The sequence below is a fragment of the Vidua chalybeata genome, chromosome 5, assembly GCF_026979565.1.
Source record: "Vidua chalybeata isolate OUT-0048 chromosome 5, bVidCha1 merged haplotype, whole genome shotgun sequence".
Classification (NCBI taxonomy): domain Eukaryota; kingdom Metazoa; phylum Chordata; class Aves; order Passeriformes; family Viduidae; genus Vidua; species Vidua chalybeata.
Genome location: NC_071534.1, coordinates 60,224,808 through 60,247,345, shown reverse-complemented (window position 1 = coordinate 60,247,345; position 22,538 = coordinate 60,224,808). Strand labels below are relative to the sequence as shown.

At 39.0% G+C, this 22,538-nt stretch overlaps 1 protein-coding gene across 1 annotated transcript; it reads right to left on the bottom strand.

The window, feature by feature from the left end:
* Nucleotides 1-585: 585 nt before the first annotated feature.
* NAPEPLD (N-acyl phosphatidylethanolamine phospholipase D) lies at nt 586-22,035 on the bottom strand. The gene is given in 7 exon segments (XM_053942107.1): nt 586-1,676; nt 2,919-3,033; nt 3,942-4,588; nt 10,181-10,493; nt 21,295-21,541; nt 21,544-21,618; nt 21,621-22,035. Coding segments are annotated over 7 exon segments (1,566 nt in total). The 5' UTR covers nt 21,661-22,035; the 3' UTR covers nt 586-1,547.
* Between the last annotated feature and the right edge of the window lie 503 nt (nt 22,036-22,538).

Genomic DNA, 22,538 nt, shown 5'->3' with positions numbered 1-22,538 from the left:
CATTACTGACATTTAGTTTCTGATCCATGTAACTCAGTATATCTCTGCTCTGTGGCTGCTTAGCTAGGCATTCTGTATTTTAATTTCACTCTTTCTGAAGTACATAATTTTACAGAATAACCTATTGATGATTATAAAAAACAGGAAAACAACCCATAACAAAACCAGCCTTAATCTTAAACTTGTCCTTCAAAATATTCAAAACTTCTTGCAGCTTGGTGTCCTCCACAAAATTACAAACAGGTAATATACATTGTATCACCCAAGCTGTGATTGAAACTGCTGTGTAAATACAAGACACTTCATCTGAAACACCCCCAATACTGAATAACAGGGTAGTTTTAATCCAGTCTTGATAACTGTATATAGTTAAAAGATTATCTCAGTTGTTCCTACCATGAAATCTCATTAACTGATTTTAATTAGTTGCCAGAAGTTCATGCCTTTAATGTCTTTTTTATATATATTTATCTTTGTGGGATATGAAAATAAAATGTACAGCAAGAGAAAAAAAAACCAAGAAAACCCAAACCAACCCACATATCCCACAGAACAAAAGAAATCAAACAAAACATGATTTGCCAATGAAATTATGAAGGAGAATAACGCTTTTTATTGGCAACAATAGGCTTTAATTCTGTAAATTAGCAAGACAGTTTGATACAGACACATTTGGCCAAGTTTTATAACACCGAACAATGTTGTAATCTCATTCAACTTTAAAATTATAGGGAAGCTATTAGAAAAAATACCACAGCCCTTGCTCAAGACTTTCTACTGGGGGAAAAAAAAGTACTTAAAAAAAGGCTGAGTTAATGCAAGGACAAGTGACATTATGAGGTTTTTCCACTTCATGTGCTGCAATTGATACATTCAGACTAACTGAAAAACATAGACAAAACAATAAAAGTGTGCAGATATTCTGGCCAGCAGTTAGTTTTACACATCCATGATGCAATATTAAATTATCTCTTTCTTTAAAAGGCACATTTCTTTGATGTAAAATTCAGCTTTTGTGGTTCATTAATACATGAAAATGAAGAGTGAAACAATTTTACCATGCTTGTGCTTTAACAACACAGTATTGGAAGACTTCACCCCACAAAACATACAGGGAAGCTGTATGAAGCTTGTACATCAAGGTACAGGGCATAACCTGAAGACTAACAAGTGGGAGATGACAGTCTAACAACGAATAATTCAAGTCAGCCATTAATCCTAAGAATATGTTCTGTGCTGAAGTTATTATTGCTGCTGCAGGTAAGATGAAGAGTTTAAAAATAATTTTTTTATCAGTGGTGTACATCAGAGCAAGTTATTCCCAGACAACACTTAATATATAAACCTCTTTTAGATCACCTCTCTAATAATAAACGATATAACTAGTAAAATTTGTCATGAAATTGATATGCAAGCTTTAGTTCTGAAACTGACAAACCTGGCATTTAGAAATCCAATCTCAAAAATCTATTGTGCACATTATGTTAGTATTGTAACATTAATTGCTAGTTCAAATCAAACAGGGCTTACAAGGAACTGACACTGTTTCAGTTTTCAAATCGGTCATTTGTATTCAAATTCCGTGATTCTCCATGTCGTAAGAGAAAGAAGTCATCTTTTTTCAAGCCATATCTTTCAAGAGCTTCATTCAGTTTAACTGGAGGATCCAAGTAATACTGAAAAAAATGAGAAAAATATGATGGAAAAGATACCACTGCAACATTTTTTGAAGGGAAAAAAAATCTCTAAAAAACGGGGGGAGGAGGAGGATATTTGTTAAATTAAAATGTTTGGGTTCATTTGAAGTTTTTGAACGATAAGAACGCTGATTTGCAGCTGCAGAGTAACTAGCAAGGCTCAACTTGTCAGCCCCAACTCAGTCACCTTAACGGCGCAATAGATCCCCTCGGAGGAAGCGCTGGCCGCCGGCAGCTGGCGCTTCCCCTCGCTCTGTAAACCCGCGCTGTCAGCGCTCCTGTCTGAGCGCTCCAGCAGTGCGGCCCCCTCAGTTACCACGGTGTATTTGTTACATTTCCGAAAGGCATCGTCAAGGAGTAACCATCTATTTTTGTGCTCCTGTACACAGTATTTGTACTGCGGGCACTAGTAACACAAGTATTGGACACACTGCGGACAGGAAACGTTCTATCCACGCATCACACCCTATGCTCCCTCCATGCATAGACAGACAGAACATTGGACAGATCAGGTGATCACACAATCAGGAATGAATTATGAGATAAAGTAGTGCAACTGATGTAAAAACAAAGTTGAAAAACAGCTACCAGACAGTATCAAAACAAATGTAGATACTTCCTATTCACTGCACTTTCAGTTGCTGTGAAAGTATCTGGGCAAACTTATTAGATCTGTGGACTTGGTGGAGGGGTGCAGAGGGAAATAAAACATTAAAAAAAACATCAAAAACTCAGAATTACAAATTTTTTCATATCCTTTCTGGTTTTAACTTTGAATCAACTATTAAAAATATTGTTTATATATTTAGTGGACAGACATAATAAATACTGTACTGACCTACAGGCATGCAGTTTTTACTATCTCCAAATGATGCACCACTCAGTCTTTTTTTATTACTGCATAACGTAATGCATAACACCACATAATACTGCATGTGTCCTCATCTGTTACGTTCCTCAGCATTTGGATATCAGAAATCCTCCACATCTGCTTCAATAACTCTGTACTTTCTTAACTATGGAAATATTTTGTGTAATTGGTTATGAAAAGCTAAGCATTGTTTTGAACAGCAGTATATAGAGTAACAACTTTTCACTAATACAAAGTTCACATTTTAAGTTTACATTTACAGATATGTAGGTTAAACTGCACAAGCAAAGCTTCACTAATGACTGTCTAGTCCTTGGAAATCTCAACTCATGTTTAGTGTTGCAATTTACCTCATTTGCTAAAGCAAAGGTCCCCCAGTGAATTGCTACTGACTTCTTTGCTTGCACATCAATATGGATTCTTACTGCTTCTTCAGGATCCACATGCTGGTATTTCATAAACCACCTACCAAAACAAAGAAGTACTTTTTTGTGTCACCTAATCCAGTGCAAGATTTCTCCTTTACTGCCATTACAAAGTACAAAAAGAAATATGTGCTCACCTAATAAAAAAAAAAACCATAAGCATGTATACCTGGACAACATATAGAACACTCAAGATCAGGAAACTAATGTACACAACATACCCATCAAACAGCAGTTCATTTATTGTACTCTCTTTTTGAAGGATTTTTTCTTATCTCTATTTACAATAGGTTAAGGACATATTATTGGTGCCTTGAGGCATTAGGGCTGAAACTTTAAAGCCATCCCTGAAAAAATTTGGTGCTAGCAGTACACACCAAAAAGTGTGTGCTTCAGAAATAGCCCAAGGGAACAGGCAAAACAGAAGAAAGAACTTGGCAATTTTTGAAAGATACTGAATTTTTACCATGCTATTTGGATTCCCATCTTTTTTTTCTCAGCCCATACATGCTTTTCTTCCAGTACTATATAAGTACTATTGTCTAAATGTTTTCTCCAAAAGGAGAAAAGTTATCTCTCCTGTGCAAACAGATTTTTCATACTCTATAACAAGTCATCTTTGTCTCCAGATTAAGTTGTAAAAACCAGGGTAAACACTGAAGGAAGAGAAAAATGCAGCAAATGACACACGCTGGAACGGGCTGGATTAAATTGTGCTGTTTCAGAAAAAAAGGCACAGAGTAATTCCAGATTTTTACTCAACATTTTTAAGGGAAGAAAGACTGCTCATTCATCCCTGCTGTCCTTAAGTCTGAAGAAAAAGCTCCCCAAAACCATCAAATATACACATACTTTTTAATAAAGTACACCTACAGTTTTAACTTTGTATTTTTTGTCATCAGTACATAATTTCATTTATGTATATTGCTCAAACTCTAATTTTCCTACCTTGGCTCATAAGCTCCAATGGGGATGGCTGCAAGATCAAAAGGTCCAAACCTTTTACCTATTTGTTCAAAAGCAAAACAATACCCCGTATCTCCTGCAAAGAAAAACCTATTCCAAGGTCCCAAGACAGACCAGCTGCCCCAGAGAACCTTGTTATCATCTGTCACAGTCCTTTTGCACCAATGTTGGGAAGGGGTGAAGACAAAAGTTACTGCGTCGTGACCAGGGACACAGTTCTCCTCCCACCAATCCAGTTCAATCACATTCTCACAACCACATCTCTGCATCCACTGCAGGAGCCCCAGGGGCACGAACCAGCGCAGCTCGCTCCCGAAGCGTTCGTTCAGGCTGGCCACGGTGTTGTAGTCCAGGTGATCGTAGTGGGTGTGGCTGATCAACACCGCGTCTATCTTGGGCAGCTGCGCTACTGTGCATGGAGGCCCTCGGAAGCGCTTGGGACCCAAGAGCTGAATTGGGGAAGCTCTTTGGCTGAAGATTGGGTCAGTAAGAAATACAAGTTCATCCATTTCCACCATAACTGTGGCATGTCCCAGCCATGTGACTCGCATACCAGCTCCTGTCTTCCCAGCATCTTCTGGTGTTTGAACAAAGTAAGGTTGTAACACTGGGAGTTCTTTGTCGAGTTCCTGGCAAAAAAGAACACAATATGCACAAGAGATTTCAGAATGTACTTGGCCATGGAACAAAAACTGCATACAAGGCATAAATCTATACAGTCAAGACTTGTACTTTGTTTATGCTTTTATGCAGAGAACTGCAGCACACACCAGATGCCTTTTTCATGTCCATTTTCCCAGCTGATTCCTCCTAATTTAATTTTAGGTTTTTACAACATTTACACTTCTCTGTTGAGAAAGAGAAGAGAGTATCCCTTCAGGCCAGCAGACCTGATAGAGTCTGGAGGCATTGCAATGAAAGCACTGCAAGGCAGTAACAGCATCCTGGGAAGGGATTTCTCCACCTGAAAAAGAATATGTGTATACACACATACACATATAGAGTGTTATTTAACAAATACTCAAGTTTAGCTTATGCAACTAAATGATGCATCCTCTTAAGTCCTGGCACAAGTAAGTCACAGATGAAAGAAAATGCCACGTTCCCCAGTCACACTCTACAAAAGCTCGGCTAGCTTTTATCAGGCCCTCTCTCTATCCATCCTCATTACATCTAGAAGTAGCACACAAAGGTTAACTTCACTTGGCTAATGTTACCTATTACAATTCTGCCTTCCCATCCTGCCAAGAATTTAACGAAGATTCATAAAAACAAAGTAATTTTTAAGATAAACCTTAAAATACTTAGATATGCTTGGTTATGAAAAGGTTCCCCCACCTCCTCTCTTATTCCAGCTTGACAAGTTTTGCAGTCCCTACTTGAGTACAACAGGTCAGAAAACTGATCTGGCTGAGCACTAATCCAGAGGTAAAAAATACACAGCTCTCATTTTGATTGGCACCAATTTGACTCTGTGTGTATCCTCAAGCTGGCACAAAGGAGGCTATGGCTGTACATTACCTACTGAAACTCACTGCCCAACCACCACTCATTCTCTCATATTGAACCAGAGTTATGCTCTTCACTGCAGTTTGGTTGAAGCGCTAATGCAGAAGTTTTATATGCAATAAATAAGAGCTTTCCTATTAAGAAAAACAACCAAGCAAAGAGTCTTAAAATTTCTGACCATCTCCAGCTTAGCCACAATGTGGCTAAGACTCTCCTCACAAACACTTATGGTCCAAACTCCTCACTTTGCTTTAGAAGAATTTTCATGTGCTAGGGCAGCTTCTAGACTCCTGACACTCCTCTCCCTTATAATCACAAATGTCTCAGCACTTCTGGTTCCAAGTCAAGGTCTGCCTGCTGCGGTTGCAGCTCTCATTCTCTCAGCCTAGCACAGATTAGCACTATCAGTGAGTTTATACAGAGCTGATCTTGTGCTCCTTTAAAAGTCCAGCTGATGCTGTGACAGTTCAGGACTCCAGGAGTTGCCTTGCTAAACCAGTCCTGACAGCTTCAGGGAAGTTACTTTCTCCACAATATTTTATTGATTTGGAAGGCATATGTTGGGAAAAACAAAGCATGCACATCTCCATCCCCCTGCAATTCTGCTCTAAATAATAAAATATTAATGAAATTGCTTTTTCTGAGCGCTAATGGACAAGACATGTTTACTGAGGAAGCTTCATTACTGTCTCCAGGAATGAGAAATAGATAACCTCCTATAAAGCTGAATATAAGGTTAGTACAATTCAATCCCCTAGTTCATACAAGAAAAGTAGGAATCTTCGACTGAGATAAATGGCTGCTTCACCAAGAAAGAAGCCATCATTTTCTTATCTCTATTTCATTCTAAGTACATGGTAACAACACTGGCCACAGAAATCTGAACCACAGAAGTGTTATACTGTGATACTTCAATTAAAAAAAAAAAGATACACAAAACTAACATAATACTCAAAAATGGAAATTAGGACAAACCAACAAATTACATATGGTTCAGTCAAAAATATTATATCAAAGAAATAAAACTCAGATATGGAACTTAATGAATAAGTTCATAATGCAATTTAGGTCAGTACATTTTTTATGGAAAATGTTCTTTTTAAGTAGCTGGTTTTAGAGTTAGACTCCAAATTTTCTCAGAACTAAATTAATTCACTTATTTTTGCTGATGGCAGACTGATGTTTTAGCTATTGCTGAGCAGTGCTTACACAGCATCTCAGCCAGCTGACTGGGGCACACAAGAAGCAGGCAGGGACACAGTTGGGACAGCTGACCCCAATCCATCAGAGAGATATCTCTTATCATATGATATTGCACCCAGCAGTAATATCTGGGGTAAGAAGGAGGAGGTGGGGGACATTCAGAGTGAATGGTGTTTACCTTCCCAAGTAACTGTTACATGGGATGCAGCCCTGCTTTCCTGGGGATGGCTGAACACCTGCCCAGCCATGCAAAGAGAATAAAATTCTTAGTTGGCTTGTGCATGCAGTTTTTGCTTTACCTATTGAACTGTCTTTATCTCAAATCACAAGTTATCTGATTTTTCCCCTTTCAATTCCACTGGGGTGCAAGCAGTGGGGGATGGAAGTAAGCAGCTGACTGTGACTTGGTTGCCTAAAGCCACAAGACATCTGATGCAGTACTAATAAAGGCTTTACAGGGATGTCACCGGGATTGATGCTATCAAGTATTTAAAATAGTTGATTTAAAGGTAGCTATTCATACCATGAACTATACAGTTCATAGTATGAAGTATACCATGAACTATACTAATCACTATAAAAGGCATTTGTAAAAGTCACACAGACAGGAAGACTGATAGAGAAGAGCATAGTCCAAACAACTGCCATCCTGATCTATTTAAATGAAATTCTGTGAACAAAAGTTCAAGACAAACCAAGAGCACAAAGGCAGTGTAACTTGTGGATCCTGCACGGAGCATGTGCTCGCCAGGTTTGTGATACACAGGCCTCTGATCCAAAGCAATGATTCCTCAGAGGATGAGATTAGAAATCAGGCATGTTGCTGAGCTATCATGGTAAATCACGTCAAAACATTACTTCTCAGTGCATGTGATTTATACTTGGGGTTGTTTGGGTTTTTTTTTTGGTTTTGGTTTTTTTTTTTTTAGTATTTTACAAAAGCACATCAAAATCCCCTTTTAAAGAAATAAGAAATACTCTACTAATAAGATTTCAAACTAAAACACAAATTCTATTAGCAGTATACTTCACATGAAATACTTAAAACTCACACAACAGGATAGAGCAATATAATGAATGAAATACGTATCTTACAGAACTTTTATCCTGCTGTAATATATTTTGTTCTGTCAGACTAACCAGAAACTTATTAAAACTAGAAGAATTATAACAGATTTTTGAAATACAGCAATTATGTCAAATCAGCTACCAACAGAAGTAAAATGTGCTTAAGACTGTCTTATCTTCACTACTCAAATAATACAAAAAATTCCTCCTACTGTGTCCCTTCCCCCTCCCCGTTCTTCTTTCCCTCCTAATGCAAAGCAAGAAAAAACACATGACAGGCTTTGGTAAGACTAGCTGATTAGCTTGGGATTTTTGGCGCTTAGCGTATACTGGAATACCACAGGATTTACAGAAATGAGAACAATCTAAACTGCTGATCCAACAACTAATAATTAAAGATCCTCCAACAGCTCTGAACAAAGTTATTAAGAAAGCCTGTAATGAAAATACAAGAAGTCCATGCATTCTGAATGCAGGCTCATTCTGAAGGCATGATTATAATACATATAGCTTTTCCACAGTGAAGTACAAGCACATATCCTGGATAATATGCTCATTTTTACATATGTAAAGCACTTGGTACAGATAAAATGAACTGCCCAGCATAGCAGGGCATCACTAGGCTCACTCAATGTGGCAGCTGAAGCACGAGTCTGCTCAAAGGATGTGACATCTAGCAGCGATAAATAAAGTATGGAGCCCTTAGTTTGAATTTTAAACAAGCTCAGATGCACTTCACAGGCTGATGCAGGGGTGGAAGAAAACTGGTTGAAATAAGCATCAAAATGGCTGAGGACTCCAGAAGTGCATTTCATTGAGCCCTATCTAGGTTTTTCTGTTTCTGATTTACTTCACCAAACTCATGAATAATTGCAGGCGCCTAATTAAAAGATTTCCTATGCAAAAAATAAAGTTAGCCCATGATTAAGCCCAACTGGGTCAGAGAAATGGCTTTTTGGCTTTTAAACTGGTGCCTTGTAGATTTCGTTGTGATCATCCTTTATTGTAGGGACAAACCGTAAATTAAAGGGGAGGGCTGCAGTTCTGCACTCCATCAAAGTGCTGTATGCTCTGCACTACACCTCAGCATTGCCTTTGAGGGACTTCAGTCACTACCCAGGTTTCTCACTGGCACTGGGAAGACATGAAGCCTGTTCTACACATACCAAGGAGGGCAGCGGCCAAAGGCAACTGAAAACGTACAGGTGTGCATTTCATGGAGATGCGGCCAGCACACTGTCTAGAAAGCTGTACACACCGATACATGTTGTTGTTACCACAAGGAAGACACCACATTTTAAAAAGTAAACTGCTGAAAGGGATCCCAAGACTGACACAAGTTTGCTGTTCATCTTTCTAAGTCAAATTATTTTTTATTATTATTATATTACAGCCAAGATTATTTGTTCCTTGAACACCCCCAAACCTCTGACCATCATGCCTTAATGCCTAACGTGGCTTTCCTGTCCATAGAACTGATAGAATTCCTTCCTTCACAGGTAGTTCAGGTAAGACAAAATAGAAAGCTCTTTACTAAATACTGGCTGTGAGATTTATAGATTGCGCATACCTTCCTGCATGCTTAAAAGCATTATTAACACCTGCTTGTTAACAAATACTGTGCTTGGTTGTGCACCCTTCAGCACAGCTTTTCTGAAGTACAGTCAACACATCAGAAATGCACTGAGAAGCAATTCTGTCAAAACTTAGTCATCTTCATACCTCCTGTGACCATAAAGATAACCCATGGCTTTCCAGTACCCATTACTCTTCCTGGGAAAGAAGCTTCTCCTGTCTCCTTCTTTACATACAATACCTGACTAAAGCATTTCTCCAAAAACAAATAACAGTGTTACCCAGTAAACTGGCACTGTACTTCAAGTGTTTCAGTACAAATACTTGCTCAGGTTAGTTTTAACAGATGCATTTTTTTTTCTGTGTACTGAAACATAAAAAAAAGGATTTGTAAGTATTTTCATAAGTAGGTGACAAACTATTACATTTTCATGCAAGAGATGCAACATATGTATTAAATTGCCATCCGAAAAAAAAGGCAAAATATTAAAAAATGGATATGTCATGAAATAAGCTATTTCATGCAACACAAATTAAGTTAATAGTATGCTTCATAAGGCAACATCTATTAAAAATAAATGGCTGTTACTGGTTTATGACTAACAGGGCAATTTTTTTTTTGTTTTTATAAACTGAGCTGTATAAATTAAAACATGGGGAACTAACAAGTAGACAAAAATTAAAGAGGTAGAAAGTATTAACCCACCTTTTGAAATGAATAGAATGTCAATAAAATCAGAAAAGTAAGGCTTAGAAAGGTCTCCAGAAGATGCCTAATGGGCATTAGTTAGAAACTGTCCTATTTTATTGATTAGAACAGAGGTAAAAGCAGTCTTAATCACAAAAGTAAAAATGGAAGTATTCACCTGTTTGGAGCGTGGCACATTGCTGTTATTTTTTTCCATGAAGGACCATTTCAAAATGTTGGGTAAGGTTGGTGATTTCCATGTTGGCCACGGGTTGACAAATCTCCCATCTTTGCCTCTCTTTGATTTAGTTACATCCTCTTCTAATCTGTAGTCCAGCCTGAAGCTTTTTCTGAAGGTCCTGGAAGAATCATTGCTCCCGGAACCTCGACCCGAATTCTGACGTTTCTTCACTGCTTCTTTAGGGTACTGGTTACAGGCAGTTGAAGGCTGTTCTTCATCTGTGTTCTTATCCATATCTTTTTCAGGAGAGCTAAATCAAATTTAAAATTAATCAATATATTCTTGGTCTAGCATCAACATTCATAAGACTGAATGTTCTCACACACATCAGGAACAAGCCTGCCCTTCCTGTTTTATGATCTACTGTATTTTTTTAATCAACAAAATATGCTTTTAAAACAGTTGCTATTACACAAAAGACTTCAAAAACATGCTGTGACAAGCAGACATGAGGGCTCTTTGTAGTTCAGGCTGAATTTTACTCCCTGGAATGCACAGCTTCGGATACTAACACTATTATCTACCAACTGCAAAAGTGAGGGGGAAGGGTTCCCTAATTTACATTTTCAAAGAACAGTCATTCCTCCTGAAACTTATGACATTTACTGCCTGATGTAATACGATCCCGCAAGTCTGTGCAAGGGACACTGGAACTATACTGTACCTTAGGATTTGCCTATATATAGTGACTTGGTTTTGTAGCAAAAACAGCAGACTTGTGTAGCATACTAATGCTTATACCAACACACACGCAGGAAACTCAGAACACAAAAGATATTTGGTACTGTTCCGTATTTTGTCTAAAACAATCAAGAAGTTTATTATAATAAAGGTAAATAACTGTTTCAAATACAATTTTAATATACATTTAACTAAACTGACTGGTGAAAGGCCACAGGAAATGGAAATATTTTAAATCACAGCTGCAACATTCGCTCTTAATTCCATCGTGAAACACAGAAAAGTAAGAAAACTTATTTCTATGAAGCCACGATTCTGGTACATTTCTTAGAAAACTATGAACTCATTAGTCATAGCCTCCTATTCCAAACTGCACTTAAGTGTTTCAGACTTTACAAATATAATCAAATTATACCCAAGGTAAAAAAACCAAATATCACTATTTTATTTTAGAAGTTGCCAAAGCAATTAAATTGAATCTAAATGCTTCCATTTTCATATTTACTTTCAACTGAAATGTTGAAAGTAAATACACTGTTCTGTTAGCTTTAAAAAAAAAAAAAGTTACTGTTTTAATGAGTGCACAACTTTCTGGCATTTACAAATTCTACCTAATTAAAACTGGAATACAACTAGTAATGAACAGACAGCACTATTTACAGCTTAGGTGCAGGAATTATTAAGTTTGTCCTGTGGAAAATTCTCCACCACATCTAGTAGATGGACACAGTTTTTTTCCTATCTACTGTTTCACTAACTCAAATATTCAGACTCCAGCTGTACACTTGGAAGCACTGGGCTGATATCAGTAGGCAAGGCAGTCCATGCAAAAAGATTGTCAGAGAACAGAATTGAAGCTCACAGTTTTCTTAGAAATCATGTAATTCACTCTCCCCCTATAAGCTCAATTAGAGGGAAGATTAAATATATTGTTCACTGCAACATTTCAGTTACGGTATTACACACATGTGTCAGAAAACTGAAGCCAAATGCATTTGCTGATGATGTTCCAACTTCAAATGCAGAGTCCATTTCTGCTATTTCAGCAGCAGCTGACGACAAAACACTAAGTATGGTATCAGCTGCAAAGAATATGACAATTGATAAATATGGTGAAATTTTCTTAACAAAATAGCCATTATTGTGCTATACAGTAGAGATAAAATACTAACACATCAAAATTCATTTCAAATAAAAAAGGCATGAACAGCATTCATTTTTTACCCCAGTCACAATATTATTTTTTGTAATTGCTTTGTACTCCTGTTTCCCTGCAGTTTTACTGAAACTACTCCACTTACGTATTTCCTATTTAGCATTAGGGTACCATATCTGCATCATAATTTAAATTTAACTGTTGCTATTTCTAGGCTTTTTTTCATCTATTCCACTAAAGATTTCCTGGAATCAGCCTTCAATGAAACACTCAACTTGCTCTATAGTATTTTAAGCAGATGTAAATGATAACACAAGAATCACTGACACAAAAAGGCATAATACCCAAAAAATGGTACTGAATACTTTAACTTAAGAGTTGGGTTTGGGTTGTCTTTTGCATTCCTCAAAGAGCATTTTCAATGCCAAGTCAGTTTATTAATTTAGGAAAGCACACAGACACAGCATAAAACAGCTACTCTTTTAGAAAGCATCATGAAAACAAATCACAAAAGTTTAATCAGATAGGTACTTAATTCCAGGAAATTATTCTCTTAACATCTCAGATGTCTGATTTTTAAAATATATATAACTACCATAATTATTACTCCTATAAGACATTTTATATTAGAGACTGGGGTGCCTAAAGTTTTATTTTTTAAGTTTCTGTTTATCTATTCATTCATCTCTAAAATAGGTGAATTTTACTTTTGCTTAAACCTTCATATAAACCTTTGATCTTTTTCTGAAAGTATAAACCCCTAAGGGAAGCAGGGATCAACTATGATTAAACAAAGACAATGCCAAAGCATTTAAGGCACTGCAGGTATCTATCTGTCTGCCAACATATTTCCCACATGATGCACATACATTACTTTCATTAGTATTCCATAAGCACTGAAGGGATAAAAGACCTCAGTGCTCACAGAATACTTTAAACCTTTTACATGCATAAGAAAGGGACATATTTACAATCAGTTAAAGTATTCCTGATGAACTGTAGGTTCCTTTGAAGTATCAGTCTTGCCAGATAGTTTCTCTTCCATTTAAATTTATTAAATATATCCTACAATATTCATGACATAGTTTTCTGATATAGAAGAGCAAGATGATAATTTCTTGAAAGCCAGAAATCATTAGCTTAAAATAAAACTCAACCAATTATTAAACCAAGGAGATTCTTACGCTTTTGCAAAAGAAAGCCTCTACAGATAAGGAGATTTAGCAGGTATACTTTAAATGCTAGAAAATACCCAATCCAAAATTAGTTGATTTTTCTGCCAGCTTTCCTAAATTCTTCCTACCCAAAAGTAATAGTTTGGCACTTGAAAAACTACTTTAAGCACCTGAATGACAGCAAAAATTATGAGTTATAGAGATACAAAAATCAAACTGGAACAGAGTTCTGTTCACTTAGGAGGGACAGAGGGAAGGGATCATATCCCTGGTGAAACTTTATTGTTATGTAACATTCTACACAAAATCTTTTTATACTTTTAAACATAAAGAAAAACTACTATTCTACCTAAAATCATTAAACAGCTTTCCTGGCAAATGGAACCCATCCTTCAGGATGAGGCAACTTACCCCAACAGAGGGCAAGTGCATTGATACTGTTTGTAAGAGGGGCTCAGGAGAGACACAAGGCAACCACCCTCTCTCTCTGTCCTCAGAGATGCTTCACTCTTTCAACTGAATTCAGAAGAGGAAATGAACCAAGACATACAAACTCCTAAAGATTATTAGTCATCCAAATTTACAAGGCCAAAAGGTGTTGTAGACAGAGGGGAAGAACACCACTGGCTGATGAATAAGACAAAGTTTAACATTAGTCAAAATGCAGACCTCACAGATTAGGTTTTCCAACATCAAATACTAATACCCCCCATAATCCACAAAGGAAGAGCGAAGTTGTAGATCTGGCAAGACATGGCATGGAAGGTCCATGTCTGACAACCCACTAAACTGGCTTACACCTGTAAACAGGATATAGCCCCTAGGACAACAGGTTTTGGGTAAGTGGCTTATTTTAGCCTTGCTTATATAACTGAAAATTTGGATACAAATATTTTGGCTTTGAGCCTTGTGTTTACTTAGGAAAATAACAAAAATTTAGCTAAGTATTTTAATGCTCTGTTTCAAAGGGTTTGCAAAAGGATACAACAACATTACAAGAAGCACTATGCCATTATAATTTTTCTTTTTAAATGGTCTTTTAAGCATAGCAGACCTTCAAGCCAAATTACTTGAACGTAGGCATAAAATCTGTTGTCTTCGCCTTTTCCACCCAGTCTCCGTCAAGATCTGCTGCTCCATAAATGCAGCGGATGTAGTTCCCCCTACTAATCACAGAGCCATGCACAACACGCTACGAAGCATCAAGTCAAAACAGACTTTCTCTTCTTTTCTACAAGAAATGTGGTCCTTATGTAACAAATCCATAGGCCTGAAAGTTTAAGAATTACTGTGAAGCTATGGTTTACCAGAACACAACTTCCCCCAAACTTTACAATTGCCTGGCAAACATTCCATAGCTTCCCAAATACCTTTAATTTCTCTGCTTTTCTGAAGTAAAGGGTTTGGTTCATTTTTAATCACTGTCTCTCTGAGTGTAAACTACACTCAGAACTAGGCTGCGCTAATGATCACCTAGAAGAGACAGCACATAATTCCCAGCAAACTCACACCACTGCAGCCTTACCAAAACAAGACTCTGAGCTTTCTCCATATACAGCTACACAACTCCAAAGTTTCCTTTCATTATACATATTTTTAATGACTGCAAAACCCCATGCACTTTGGCTTGAAATAAAACAAAAAATTGTTTCAGTTAGAAGGAAAGGTATTTGCAAACGCTAGGGACCATGTAAGTAATTGGCTCCCACAAGCTTTACTATCAAATGACTGCCAGCTAAGTTTTGGCTCTGCTTTTATTTTCCCTTCAGGTCTGAAATTGGCTGCTTTAATTAATGAACAGTTTGAGACTGGAAAATTCTGAATGCATTTAAACTTTTATTGTGCAGTACTTCAAGTTGTTCCATCTTACCATTGTAGACTTACCAGAACAAGAACCTCAGCTTTCTGTGAACTGTATACTGCTACACATCTTGAAGTTTTCTTTCACTATACCTATTTTTTATCACTGCACAGCAGTTGCACCAGCAATTATTCCAGATGCTCTTGTTATTAGGATTTCACACAAAGATCTCTCAAGCTTGCATTAGCTGATCTGTGAATACTTCCATTATTTGAATCACATTAAAAATCCTTAGTAACAAAAAGTGTTGCCAAAATTTTCATTCAACAGATCTCTAAGTATCTTGATTCTACACTGTCCTTGTGTACTATGCAAGAGAGATGAATAAAAGAGTTGATAACAGAAAAAGGAACAGCTGTCTCCATAAACAGCCTCATGGAATTAGAGTAAGTCCTTTATCATTCTTATTTAGCTTTGAGGATCAACAGTAAAACAAAGCAAAGTTTTATTTAGACATCATAGAGAAAAATAAGATTAGTTACAAATTAAAAAAAGGTGAGGCATCTACGCCATGGTCATCTGTTGTTAGGCTTATTCTTTAGCAGCTGTATTACTTAAGCAGCCACGACCATGAGCCAATCTATTTCTGCCCTTACTACTCACCCAGGCTTGCCAAAACAAATACCTTTGTCCACATGGTGAACTTGTTTAAGAAACTAATCTAGCTGATAGTCACTTCTTACCTTACCATCCCTAGAGAAGCACTTAATTTTCACCTGCATCACTGAGCAACCATGCAAGTGTTTATACCAACAAACTGGTTAGGACAGGGAAGGGTGAGAACAGGAATATATTGTAAACAAAAACTACTTATGCCAGCACTGGCCTAGAAAAAAAAATGAATTAAATACCCTCCATTTAGAATTCACTGTGTAGCTCAGTTACACATACCATCAAGTTAGATTCAACAATTCCTCCTACCCTTTCATTTTCAATCTATTCCCTTCCAAGGTTTCACTTAGTACTGATGATGCTGCAACTCTCTGTTTACCTCCTTAGATAGTAATGTTTCATATTATCACCAAGCACATTCAATAGCTACCTACCACCCACAAGGCAGCCCACTCCCATTACTACACATTCCACCTCAATTTTGCTGGTATTCATTAGGGGAACTAAACCAACAGAAAGTTATTCGTGCCTATCAGCTACACCTTTACATGCCTCTGGATAGAAATGCAAATAGGCTTTAGAGTCAGGCCCATCAGTAGTCCCTGGAGCCAATTATTTCTAAAGGCTGGGTCAAATCCGACCAGCTGCAGGCATTGTATCAACTGAATAAAGATCCTGGATCTGGGACAATACATAACTATTTTTCCTTTGTTTCCAGGTGCCCCAGCTGATTGTCCCTGTCCAATATGAGCATTCTGTAGTCCCCAAACATGTCTATGATCTGTAGATAATATGATAGAAGATTTTTGTCACATGCATATTCTGTTTAGGTTGTGATCCCTGATATGACAGTAGCTGTCCATAGGGGACACACAGCAGAACAGAGATGACAGACCCAGGAGCCAATTTCTTTAGCGATATAGGCCTTTAAAATAAATTGTTTTCTTCTCTACCCTCATCTTCTACTGCAGTCTTGAATAAAAGAACTCAAAAGTTGGCTTGTGGCCATCACATCTGAAAGAGCAGCCTAGACTATCATTATGATTAAGCACAAGAGCAGTGTAATTCTGTGCTGTTGCTGAAGCAGTCACCAAAGGGAAGCTGGAGTCAAATCTCCCTACACCAGAAAGGAAATTGCTTTCCTTTGCTCTCCCCTAACAACTAGTTTCATAAGACTAGTTAATTTATAGGGAAGAATGTTGAAAGAACAAGAGCTGGAATCAAAGTTTTCTTACCTGCTCTGCAGGACTGAGGCTAACACACAGAAGAAAGGTTTGTGCATTACAGCTGTCATGGTACACAAGACAAGACCCAGGTCACAAATCAAATGCAAGCAATCTTTAAATCAACAAAAAAATAAGTGCAGATTGCATATTTGCACAGTTGTACAGATAAGTCGTGGATTCCAACAGCAACTACAATCTCCATGGATGGCTCTACAAAGTTAGACAGAATTTCAACAAAGCTTTTCCAAAAGAGCAAACAAGAGCTTGTACCAACCCAGCTCTAGGATCCAGAGCCCAGCTTTAACGTTCTGGCACCAGCTGCACTGGTGTAACTATTTATGCAAATGAGCAGTTCATTAGTTTCAGTTGGTTACTGATGTGACTCTAGTTAATGATAGAGGCACACCTTGCCAGGATGGGGTTTACTGTTAGAAAAAATTGTCAAACTTTGAAGTTGAGCATTTAAAAACACACTTTAGCCACTTCTGTGTATTAACAGCATCTACATGTTGGGAGTTTGCATTTTAAGTTATGATGCCATTGAAACTGCTAGCATACATTTTTCTTAACTAAAAAAAGAGTTAAAATATTAGAAGCTCACACTCCATCCTAAGGGTAAAGGTTTTCCATCTAACATCTTAATGTCAGTTAGATATGACTAAACCCAAATGCTATTGCATGTAATGAAATTAAGGCTCCACTTCAACAGGCTGTGGGAGAAAACTGATTTCCTTTGCAGCATGTGGTTAGAGAGGCAATGTAAGAACTGTTTCCATAAAAATGAACAAAAATCATGTTAAAGCTTTGATCCACATGGCAAAGCAGGATCTAAAGTTCATTTACCATCGACTCCAGCACTTTTATGTGTGCAATTGCTATCTCCACCTCATTTACTAAGCCTTTTAATTTTCTTTTTCCTCGTCGCCCCATGCCAGAAAGGAACAAACACCTATGCAAACTTCCTCTAGACTCAGACCAAAAATAATCCTTTAAAACCCTATAAAACCTCAGTTGTCCGGGCAGTGCAGCAACACCCAAGAACTCAATTTTATTTTTAAGTTAATAGACAGTCATAAAATTTTGTTTATATTCATATTTAAAGGCTTGTCTATTTTGATTGCCTCTTTTCAGTTCAAGGTCCAGGCACATTGGGTCCAGTGTAATTTCTCTGCAACATGAAAATACATCCCTAAATTCTTTCTATTCTACTTGATTTTCAATAAAAAATACACTTTTCTTTGTCCTACACTTTCGCTCGTCCTAACAACATTCTCTCTCTCTCCTTCTATGCATTTACATGCACGCCATACATATATGGATTTTACAGAACTATTTATAACATTTGAATTCAAATTTATTGAAATCCAATCAAATAATTTCCGGTTCAGCTAAGATAAGGAAGTGATTTTTTTTTAAATCGAAATAGATGCTTTTCTTCAATGCACCTGTTCAAGGGCCAACTTTAAAACGAATTAAGCCAAAAGGTCACCAGCTTTTCCAAATAATGAAAGATTTGAACATCCAAACTTCATACCGGAAAGCCAGAAAACACATTCAATACAGCACCCCTATAGTTCTCTAACTGAAACAGACCCATTTTAAGAAGAAATTCAAAGGAACAGTACAGAGACACAGCAAAACATCCATACTGAAGGAAACTGGAAGTATCATGATACATGTTTTTCATCACACCCTTTTTTCCTATATATAAAGGGCCTTTGATCCCATCCCCACAACTCTAGATTAGGATGTCTTCATGTACTCTAAATGAAATGCAAAGTGCTTTGGTTGTTAGTCAACAACAGAAGTGTTAATACTAGAAGTTGTGTGGTTTGGGGTTTTTCTTCTTAGGGAAGAGTCAAGGCATACTTCCAACATAAACATGAGCCATCTACTAATTTTCAAGGCACCAACCTAAATACATCAGTGTTTTAAAGAGACAAAGTGTTTCATGTAAACACATCTCAATAGACACACATAAACACCTTGCAATTGCCACATTCTTATCAGAAACAGTTGAGTATCACTGAAACCTTCCCATAAAAACCAGTTCAAAGCATGACAAAAATATTTCCAAATATTTTAAGCAAGAAAACCTGTTGTCATATCATAAACCTTACTCACCAGGCAGTAGGACTTCCAGCTCCAACCACAGTTAACAGGTCTTACAGAAGAAGTAACTCTTCACAGAAATTCTTTAACACCCAATTTTTCACTCACGCATCTTATCAAACTTTGTTTTTCACAGTAGGGCCACGATGATAGCAGTGTTTTCACAGTGTCAGTTGGCAATGCCCAGCTCTCCTTCCTGAACAGCTTTACCAGGTTTATCTGCTTGGGCACAGTTGTAGGCTATTCAAACCCAAAACTATGCCTTTCTTGTACAGCTTCTAAACACCAAGATGTTACATGACAAGAGTATATAACACAACTTCTTTCCTAGATTTTCTAAGAATATTTAAACTAAGTGCAACATTTAGTTTACAGAAAAATATCCTTTTTGCTCAAATCTTTAAGCACAAGGTCCTGGCTCTGAATGTATTAGAAGTAGCAACCTATAAAGTTCAAGCAATACACTGAAAGAAATTAAAGGGAGATCAGGAAAGGATTCATAGATGTGACAAAAAGAAAAACTAATTTCAGTGCAGGTGTTACATATAAAGACACTAACTAATATAGCAGTATTTCTGGTTTTCTCATCACAGACAAAATAATTGCTTTCCTTTTTGCTGAAAAGAACTTAAAAGCTATTTCTGAATGAAAATTTAACAGTTTTGGTTCAATCTTGAGCTTATAAAGGCTGAGGAAAAAGCATATTTCTTCTGGTTATTCCTCAAATCTACTTAGTTAATGCAAGTGAATAAAATTATAATAGTGGATTTCTTCCTCTTAAAAAGGCTTGACATTTCCTGATTTGAGGCCAAGCAGAAGCTGAATAACTGTTATTTCTATTAGAACAGTTTCACTGTCATCCCTTACTTCCCTCCTCTCCCAAAAACAGCTCTCCATCATCCATAACTGAATCAAATAGGGCTTTCCAACCTCCAGATAATAAAAAGTCCCATTATTTTTTATAATAGGCATTTCAGCTTGAGATAACTTGGGGTATTTTGAAAGCCACTGTTGTAATAATTCTTGAATTAATAAGAAAAAATAATCATATTCTTGTCTTCCTCAAAATGTTATCTACAAAATAAGATAAGCTTCCTACTTTCTTAACTGATACAGCTGCTACTATGAATTTAAAAAAAAACTCTTTTCAATGCTTTTTTGACAGAAAACTGAACTGTCATTATCTTTAATTTTGATGCCACTTTAGTTGGTGCAGTTTGAGAATTAAAGAAAAAAATACTTCAGTACAAATAGTACGTACATTTAAAACTAAAACTTGCTTCATAATCGCCATTTAGCAAATGAAAGAAATCATAATTGTCACAAGAAAAAAAAAATTCTGCATAAGTTCATGGATTTTACTGCATGCAGTCAACACTTTCCCCAAATCCTTGCTAGGTAGAGATAATTGACGATCATTGAGATTATTTGACTGCACTAATTACATTAAATGACCGCCTTAATATCCTCCACTTCACACTATACAATGCGAACAGAAACATCTGTTCGTGCCTCCTCTTCAAAAGAAAACATTCTCCATGCCGCCGACACTATGAAGCGGATTTTTTTTTTTTTTTTTTTTTTTTTGCGATTATATAACTTGTTTCTTTCCGAGGGCTGCTGCAGCATGTTTTACTGTCAATTGACAGAAACGAAAGCTTTGCGCTGGCAGCGAACGCAGGACTTTTTTCTCGCAGGGTTTCTTTCACCGGTGCGAAAGGATCCCCCCGGACGCAGCTGGGTTTGGAGCTGGCGCCCGTCGGGGTCTGTGCCCAGCCGGGGCTCAGGCAGGGAGCGGGGCAGGGGCACACGCCGGGCTCCGTGGGCAGCCGTGCTGTGCCGCTCCTCCCCGGCCGGGACCCGGGCTCGCCGGCCCCACGCACCTCGCCCGCCCACCCGCGAACTTTTCCGAGCGGGTGCCCGCGCCCGCTCCACCCCGCTCCCACTGCCTCCCGCAGCGGCTCAGCCCGGTCCCCCGACACTCACCGGCGGGGCCCCGGTACCGTGTGTGCGTCTGGAGAGCCCCGCTGCCGCGCTCGGAGCAGGTGCTCCGCTCCTCTGGCCGCCAGCCGGGCTCTGACGGCGGCAGCCCCGGCAGTGCCTCCCCTCCGGACGGGCACGGGGCCGGAGCCGCCGCTCGGCTCGGTCCGGCTTCCCCCTGCTCACAGGAAGGCGCGGGGCAGAGACCCCCGGCCCCAGAGCGCTGCTGCCGCTGGAGCGCCGCTCACCTCCTCGGCTGCTGCTGCTGCCTCCCCTGAAAAGTCTCATCCCCCTTCTCCTCCTTCTCCTCCTCCTCCATGGTGCCGCTCCACCCCTTCCACGGCGGCGGCTCTGTAGGTCTCCGGTAGGAGCTGTTGAACGGCTGCGGCGTTCCACCTGACCAGCCCGCCGCCGAGGGCAGCGCGACGAGCTGCACGGAGCAGCTCCACAGCGCCCGGCGCCCCGCCATGGCGAGCCGGGGCTCCGCGACGCCCGGCCCTCACCGTGGCGGGCAGAAGGCACCACACAGCTCGGCCCCGCACCGTGGAGCGGCGCCGTTAGCAAGATGGCGGCGGGGGGCCGTGTCTGAGGGGCACGGGGAGTCCCGGAGCCATGGCGGGACAGTGTCGGAGCTGCCGGCACGTTCTGCCCCTGGAGGCCGGGCTGCTCCTCGGCACCGGCGAAAGGGAAGCACCCAGTTGTGCTCCTGGCCGGCTCCGATGGGCAGTAAGCGCTGCCTGTAGTCCCGTTTGGGAGCACGAGCATGCTTCGACCACCAGGTGCTGCGGGGGAAAGTTTCCTGGGCTCGGTTGTCTCGGCAGCCCGGGGCAGTGCCGCCATCCCCGGGCTACTGGCGCTCATGGGAGGTGCGTTGTCCGGCCGAGGTCACCCTCCGCAGAACAGCCCACCCTGCTGTAGGCACCTGTATCCCTACGGCCTTGGGAAGGTAAAACTCGTGTCCAAGTCACTTCACGTGCTGGGTTACAAGCGTTCCCTCACTCCCTGCTCACATCTGACAGAAGTTTCCAGGTTAGGGGCTGAGAATTGAGGTATTTTGAGGCATCCAGCTAAGAGGAACTGGGTTCTCAGAAATAAATGTGTATTTTAAAAATGTTACCTTACTTCCTTAAGGGCAAGGAATGGCAAAGAACAAAGCTATGCAGGTGTGATGTGAAAAACACCCTGTATTATCTAGCAGCATATGAAATCTAAGATTATTTGGAGCTCTGATAACATGTTTATGTACATTTTATCTTGAAGCTCAGGACTGGATGTATGGTTCATTGCTAAAGAAATCCTAACTGTGTTCAAGGCCAAAGTTCTCAATGCATGTCTTGGGAGACTAGAAATATGGCCCTTACTTTTTTGTTATCTGTCATTCTCTTAGTTTCCTTAAGATAAAGGAAAGATGAAACTATCAAGCTGCCTTGTTCTGTATGAGTTATCTGTTTTCTATGTTCTTTACATATTGATACAGATATATATTTGTTAC